Source organism: Propithecus coquereli, unplaced genomic scaffold (genome assembly GCF_000956105.1).
Source record: "Propithecus coquereli isolate 6110/MARCELLA unplaced genomic scaffold, Pcoq_1.0 Scaffold975, whole genome shotgun sequence".
Lineage (NCBI taxonomy): Eukaryota > Metazoa > Chordata > Mammalia > Primates > Indriidae > Propithecus > Propithecus coquereli.
In genome coordinates, this window is record NW_012156118.1 from 124,936 (window position 1) to 132,589 (window position 7,654).

Sequence of the window (7,654 nt, forward strand, 5' to 3'; positions counted from 1 at the left end):
ACCCAAGTGCCCATCAATACATGAGTGGATTAATAAAATGTGGTATATGTATACCATGGAGTTCTACTCAGCCACAAAAAACAATGGTGAACTAGCACCTCTTGTATTATCCTGGATAGAGCTGGAGCCGATTCTACTAAGTGAAGTATCCCAAGAATGGAAAAACAAGAACCATATGTATTCACCATCAAATTGGTATTAACTGATCAATACTTATGTGCATATATAGTAGTAACATTCATCGGGTGTCAAGCACGTGGGAGGGAGAGGAGGGGATGGTATATTAACACCTAATAGGTGCGATATGCACCATCTGGGGGATGGACATGCTTGAAGCTCTGACTCAAGCAGAGCAAAGGCAATATACGTAACCTAAACATTTGTACCCCCGTAATATGCTGAAATAAAAAACAACAACAACAACAACAAGAACTCTCTAATGTTTCTGGTGGGAATGTGAAATGGTATAGGCACTTTGAGAAACAGTTTGCAGTTTCTCAAAAGTTAAATACAAATTTTCCATATGACCCAGCAATTTTACTCCAAATTATATATCCAAGAGAAATAAAAAATGTCCACACAAAAACATGTACATGAATGTTCATAGCGGCACTATTCAGAATAGCCAAAAAATGGAAATCACTCAAATGTCCATCAAATGATGAAAGGATAAACAAAATGTGGTTTATCCATACAACAGAATATTTTTCAGCAATAAAAAGGAATAAAGTACTGATTCATGCTACAATATGGATAGACTTTGAAAATATTAATGCAAAATGAAAGAAGTTAAAACCAATTTAATGGTGAGTACCTGTGGGTGGGGCAAGGGCAACATACGTAACCTAGACATTTGTACCCCCATAATATGCTGAACTAAAAAACAAAATGAAAGAAGTTAGTCAAAAAGGATCACATTATATGATTCCATTTACATGAAATGTCCAGAATAGGCAAATCCATAGACAGAGAAAGTAGATTGGTGGTTTATAGGGTTGTGTGCAAGGTAGAATAATGACTGATTGCTAATGGTACTAGACCTCTCTTTGTGTTATAAAATGTTTCAAAATCAGACAGTGATGAGGATTTCACAAGTCCAAATTAAATTTACTGAATTTTCTAAAATTTACTGACTTTATACTGAAATTACACTGAATCTTATGGTATGTGAATTATATCAATAAACTACTATTTTTAGAAGGCCACACACAACAGCTATCCTCAAGAGGGTGGAAACACATGGATGCTTGTTCTGATTTCCAGTCCTGCTGTCTGGAGAGCATTTCCAAGTTTCAGTGTAGAAAGGAAACCCAGAAACCTCTCCAAGTTGAAGAGACAACATTTGAAGATCAGAGAAACCAACAAAGCTAGAATTCTTGGGACAATGCTAGAAAGAAGGAGACTTCACAGAGAGAAATAGCAGATATTTGCAGGTGGCTTCCCTTGGTCTTTGACTGGGTTTGTATCTGAACATGTGTGTGACTAAGCTACCCAGGACTGGAGAAGGAATCACTAGAAAATGCTCACATGGTAGTATCTTTGTGTGCATGTGTGTGCGTATGAGAGAGAGAGAGAGAGAGAGAGAGAGAGAGAGAGAAACTGGCAAAACTATTTCTAAAATATACATGAAAACACAGAGTCAAGATAATTTTTAAAGAACCAGAAATTAGGAGAAATTACACTACTAAAAGTTGAGATTTATTATAAGTATATTGTAATTATGGCAGTGTTGTGTTGTAACATAAGGACAGACAAACCAATGAAACCGAGTAGACTCATACATACATGATCACCTGATACATGACAAAGGGGATACTACAATGCAGTGAGGAAAGAATGACCTTTTTAATAATGGTGCTGGTATAACTATCAGTATAGAAGAAAGGTGAATTATAGCTCTCAGCATAAACAAAAATCACTTCCAAAAGTATCATAGATATAAAATAAAATGTAAAAAAGAAAAGTGTTTTGGAAATAACATGGGAGAATATCTTTAAATATTTGTCCAGGTAAAAACAAAACACATAAAATACTAACCATAAAGGAGCAAATAGACAAATTAGACTAAATTAAATTTAAGAACTATTATCCATCAAAATATATCATTTAGATAACGAAAAAGCAACTCACAGAGTAGAGAAGATTCTCTATCTTCAACAAAGAAATAAAATTTAGAATACACAAGTACTCTTCAAGAAAAAAGAGACAAAATGCAATAGAAAAAATAAGCAAAAGATTTGAATCGCTACTTCACACAAAAAGATATCCAAAATGACTGATAGACACATTAAAAGATGTTCACATTCAGTTGATATCAAAGAAATACAAATTAAAATCGCCATGAGATACTATAACGCTCCCACTAGCATGGCTAAAATTTGAAAGACTAACAACCCAGTCTTGCTAAGTATTTGCAGCCACTAAAACCCTCTTATTCTACAATTGGGAGTATATATTGGGGAAAAAAAAAACCCTCTGGAATGCCACTGGATAGTATCTATTAATGTATTCCCCATGGATATATACAGGTTCATATATATACGAACATATATATGTAATTCCACTACAGAGAATTACATGTATATGCTTACCAAAAGATATTTACAGGAATATTACCAGCAGCTCTATTCATAATAGACCAAATCTGGGAAAAAAATCTAAATGTACATCTGTGTTATAATGGATTAAAAAATTGTGGCACACTTAATAATGGAATTCTTAACAAAATGGGAATAAGAATAAATAAACCAAATACGCAGTAAACATTGGTGAATCTCACAAACAAAATGCTGAGCAAAGTAAGTCATGGAAAACTGATGAACTGATTTACATTAAATTTAAGAATTTCTGTTCTACAAAAGACACCAATTGCACACTAGACAGAGAATAACACAGAAGGGTTAGAATATTGGCCAAGATACTTGGGCTAAGACAGTGTCAAAATCAGATAAGGAAACAGATGCCTCATCTGTACTGTTCCCATCTGGACCATTTACCCAAGTTTTCCATCTGAGCACAGACTGAAGCAAATAGGGTGGCATTAGCAAGCTCCAAACAGCGCCCCCATTCTCCAAGAGTTCACAAGCCGAACAGGAATCCCACTTGACAACAGCAGTGCACCTCCTTTCTTCAGGGATTCAGAGACAATTAGTCTCCGTTCCCACTACTGAGAAGCCTGGGGCCTCCAACCCAGTAAATATTCCCACATGAGTTCCCTCAGGGCCTTACAGTTCCACTTATTATGACTCCAGAAATCACTCCACTGGTGCCTACAACATTGCATTTCATTTCCATTACATAAGGGGAAGACCTGAGTCTCCAGATGGGGCTGTGATGCGAATTTGCCATTGTCCAAGAGGAACATGTCGAGGCTGCAGGACCCACAGCTCAATAGCCTCAGATTGGTCATTACCCGTGGGGTAAGTGCTGAATCAGATAGACCAGAGTTCAAGTCTGGGCTTTTTTACTTACCAGCTGAGTCACCTTGGACAAATTACTTTACCTCGTTATACCTTAGTTTCCTTATCTGAAAAAAAGAGTGTATCTTATAAAATAGTGAAAATCTAATGAGACAAAAGAAGTAACGCACTTTGGGCACAGTGCCTGGGCAGGATGCTAACAGTCAATGTTTGTTAACTCTTCTTGCTGTTGAGATATTCTCAACATGATCATTGAGATATTCTGTGATTTTCCCCTTATCTAACAAATGACAGGGGCAGGATTTACATCCAGGTCTGTCTTCCACCAGAGTCGGCACTCTTGAGCACTAAGTTATTCCACCTCTTGTTATAGGGGAAAAAAGAGTCAAGAGAATAAAATTAAACTGGAAAATCAACAGGCAGCTAATCTGTGTCTTTCTAGAACGTCAGTCCTCTTGACTGCTCTTTTCTCCATGTTTTTTCCACTTTTCTCTCTGCAGTTACATCTCAAATGTTTATGCTGTGGTGGCCAGGACACTGCTTCTTTTGCCAACTCTACAAGAATTTATGTCTTTGAGCCCAAATTAACTAGCTAAACCCTCAGTGATTCCGAGTTTTGAAAAGACAACTCAGCTGACGCAGTTTGGTTCAGTTGACTCCATGGTTCAATCACCTGTGGCCAGAGGGCCAGGGCCACATTTCATGTAATTCATCATCTTCTCACTGTTCCCCAACCACCCTGATCTTCCCATGCTGGTCAGGCCCTTTATTATAATACCTTGGGACCTTCACATATGCTGGAAAATTTATAGCCCCACTCTTCCTGCTTTTACTCTTGTTATAGCTAATTATTATTTAAGGTCCCAAATTATATTTAACTTTCTCAAAGGTGTTATCTCTAAACTCCAATCTAAATTAGGTCCTCCGGTTATACTTTCTCAGTGGCACCACCATATCTCTCCTTGACAATGCTAATCAAAGTTTCTGACTATATGTTTAATTGTTTATTGTCAGTCTCCTCAATTAGTCTGTTAGCACGGGAATTGTGCTTATTTTGATTATTCTTAAATATCCAGTACGAACAGGCATTCCTGGCATTCAATAAATATTCAGGGAGGCAATTAACAAATATTTGACCATATGAACAATTAAAAACATGGCTCCCTAGACCCACTCTGGAAGCATTCTAAAGAATGGATCAATTCCATAAAGTTACATTCCCTGAGTAGTTTATGAATGTCTATAGTACCCACAAAAGAAATGAAAGTCTGCCTGCCTTAAGGGGTGGAATTGCATCAGGGACTAATTTCCAAGGTTTGGCAGAAGAAAGGTCTTAATTTGAATGTTGATTTACCCCTTATTAGCTGTGTGACTTAGGCTGATCAGTTGGCCTCTCTGAGCTCTTTGTTTCCTGATCTGAAAATGTAGGGAAAAGGTATATAGCACATAGTTTGTGTGGATTAAATGATATAAATCATTGGCGCATAGTAAACACATCACAAACCCGGTGAATTGTCCCTGAAGGCTTTGACTTTTTCATTCTGTCCTCTTCTGGGAATAACTCAGAGTTATCCACATCTCTGGCGTCCCCCCACTCAGTTTGCTTGTTTCCAAGACATTCCAGGTATTCTGCCATTTGAAAACTATTCTAGAGATAATTTATCAGATATTTTTAGCTATATAATGTTTAAAGGCCTCCATTGATAGAGGAAATCTGCTTAATTCTGTCCTGTTTGCTTCAAAGGATTTAAATATTTGTACCCCCAAGGGTGTAGCTGGAGAAGTGAAAAGCCTTTTACTACAGGGCCCACGTCCAGCATATACAGACCTGAGACAAGCAGTAAACTCTCTGAAATGCAGCCTACGTCCCTCCACTTCACTCTCCCCCAGCTTCCACCCTGGGTCCTGGATGTGCTTCCACACTGGCCTCCCTGTGTGTAGTCCTGCTCCTACCATGATTCTCCACACAGCAGCAGGACAATCTTTCCATGTCATAAATCAGACCAAGGCCATCTGCTGCTTACCCACCCGCACATCCCCATGGGGCTCTGACTGTCCTAAGAATAAAGTCCAGACTCCCTAATCTGCACTCCACGGCCATGTGCCACCTGCCCCTGCCCACCCCTCGATCTCCTCTCCTACCACACTCCTCTGCTCACCTTTCTTGAGCCACACTTGGCTTCTTTCCTCTCCAAATACATGTGCTCATTCCCAAGTCTGCACTTACTGTTCCCACTTCTTTTTTTTTTTTTTTTGAGACAGAGTCTGACTCTGTTGCCCTGGCTAGAGTGCCGTGGCGTCATCATAGCTCACAGCAACCTCAAACTCCTGGGCTCAAGCGATCCTCCTGCCTCAGCCTCCCGAGTAGCTGGGACTACAGGCATGCACCACCATGCCTGGCTAATTTTTTCTATATATATATTTTTAATTGTCCAGATAATTTATTTCTATTTTTAGTAGAGACAGGGTCTCACTCTTGCTCAGGCTGGTCTCGAACTGCCGACCTTGAGCGATCCACCCGCCTCGGCCTCCCAGACTGCTAGGACTACAGGCGTGAGCCACTGCGCCCAGCCTGTTCCCACTTCTTAAATACTCTTCCAACCAATTCTTTTCCTTGGCTGTCTCCTTCTTATCCATCCCTTCATTCCTCCTTGAGTGATTTGCTGTCCATTCAATTTAAAGTAATCTGCTAACCATTAGTATATTTTGTCTTCATTTTAGCACTTATTTTTTGTTTATGTGTTTGTTTATTACATGACTCCTCTGATGAAAATATTATCTGCATGAGGGAAGAAGCCTTGCCGTAGCTTTACCACTATTCTATTTCTCCAGTACCTAGAGCAAGTACACGTATGAAACACTCAATGAGTGTGGAGTGAATAAATGAATTAGTTCCAGTTGCCTTATCAGAGGCAGATGAGTAGAGAGGTTAAGATCAAAGACTCTAAAGTCAGAATTGCCAAGATTTAAGTTTTACCTCTACCTCTTTCCAGCAGACACAGTTCATCAATCAAATGGACATAACAATAACTCCCTCATAGAGATCTGCCAGGTTTCAATGAGATAATTTGCAGCTATTAATATTCTGATGCCATCTTCATTTTATGCCTTTATTTCCATTGAGACAATATTAGAGCAAGGAAAGTTTTTGAAATGTCATCCTTGATTTTATTCTTTAGTTACACAGTGACATGAAACTTGGAAACCACACGAGTGTCTCTGAATTCCTCCTCCTGGGCCTCTCTGAGCAGCAGGAACAGCAGCCTCTCCTCTTTGGCATCTTCCTGGGCATGTACCTGGTCACCGTGGTGGGGAATATTCTCATCATCCTGGCCATTGGCTCCGATCCACAGCTCTACACCCCCATGTACTTCTTCCTGGCCAACTTCTCCCTCACTGACCTGTGTTTATCATCTACCACGGTCCCCAGGATGCTGGTGAGCATCCCAGCTCACAGGCGTACCATCCCCTATGTGGGATGCCTGTCTCAGATCCATTTCTTCCTGTGGTTCATTGGTCTAGATGTCTTCCTCCTAGCAGTGATGGCATACGACCGGCTTGTGGCTATCTGCCATCCCCTGCACTACACCTTGGTCATGAGTCCCAGACGCTGCACCCTGCTGGTGCTCACGTCCCTCGTCCTTGCCCATTCTTACTCTCTAACCCACACCATTCTCCTTGCTCAGTTATCCTTCTGCACTGAAAATGTCATTCCCCACTTCTTTTGTGAACTTCTCCCCCTGTTGAAACTCTCTTGTTCTAATACTTATGCCAACCAATGTGTGCTGATGTACTGGGGAGGGGCATTAACCATCTTGATCCCCTTGCTAATCACCGCTTCTTATGTTCGCATCATGGCTGCCATTGTGAGAGTCCCATCAGGAAGTGGGAAGTGGAAGGCCTTCTCCACTTGCGGCTCCCACCTCTCATCAGTTTGCTTGTTCTATGTGTCTGCCATTGGGGTGTACTTCGTTCCCTCCACTGCTGACTCAGCCAGCAAGGACAGGATTGCAGCAGTGATGTATGCTGTCTTGACTCCCATGCTGAACCCGTTTATCTACAGCCTGAGAAACAAAGACATGAAGAGTGCCTTACAGAGATTTCTGAGCAGGAGAGCACTTCAGTCTCCATGAGGCCAGAAACATCATTTTGGGAATTCAGGGGAAATCAACCTGTAGAGTTATCTTGGTGCCTACGTTCAAATCCTGGATCTTCCACCTGCTTCCACTATATAT

At 40.4% G+C, this 7,654-nt stretch overlaps 1 protein-coding gene across 1 annotated transcript; it reads left to right on the top strand.

Moving 5' to 3' along the window:
- The first annotated feature begins 3,362 nt into the window (after nt 1-3,362).
- On the top strand, nt 3,363-7,552 carry LOC105827130 (olfactory receptor 1G1-like). Its single transcript, XM_012665153.1, has 2 exons — nt 3,363-3,419; nt 6,599-7,552. Exons 1-2 carry the CDS (start codon nt 3,363-3,365, stop codon nt 7,550-7,552), a joined length of 1,011 nt encoding a protein of 336 aa, XP_012520607.1.
- The last annotated feature ends 102 nt before the right edge of the window (nt 7,553-7,654 follow it).

What these genes read in the sequence shown, in the direction of transcription:
- LOC105827130 (XM_012665153.1), top strand. Translation starts at nt 3,363, where the DNA reads ATGTCGAGGCTGCAGGACCCACAGCTCAATAGCCTCAGATTGGTCATT. An exon ending in GATTGGTCATTACCCGTGGG is followed by an intron (nt 3,420 to 6,598) that starts GTAAGTGCTGAA and finishes TTTATTCTTTAG; the next exon opens with TTACACAGTGACATGAAACT.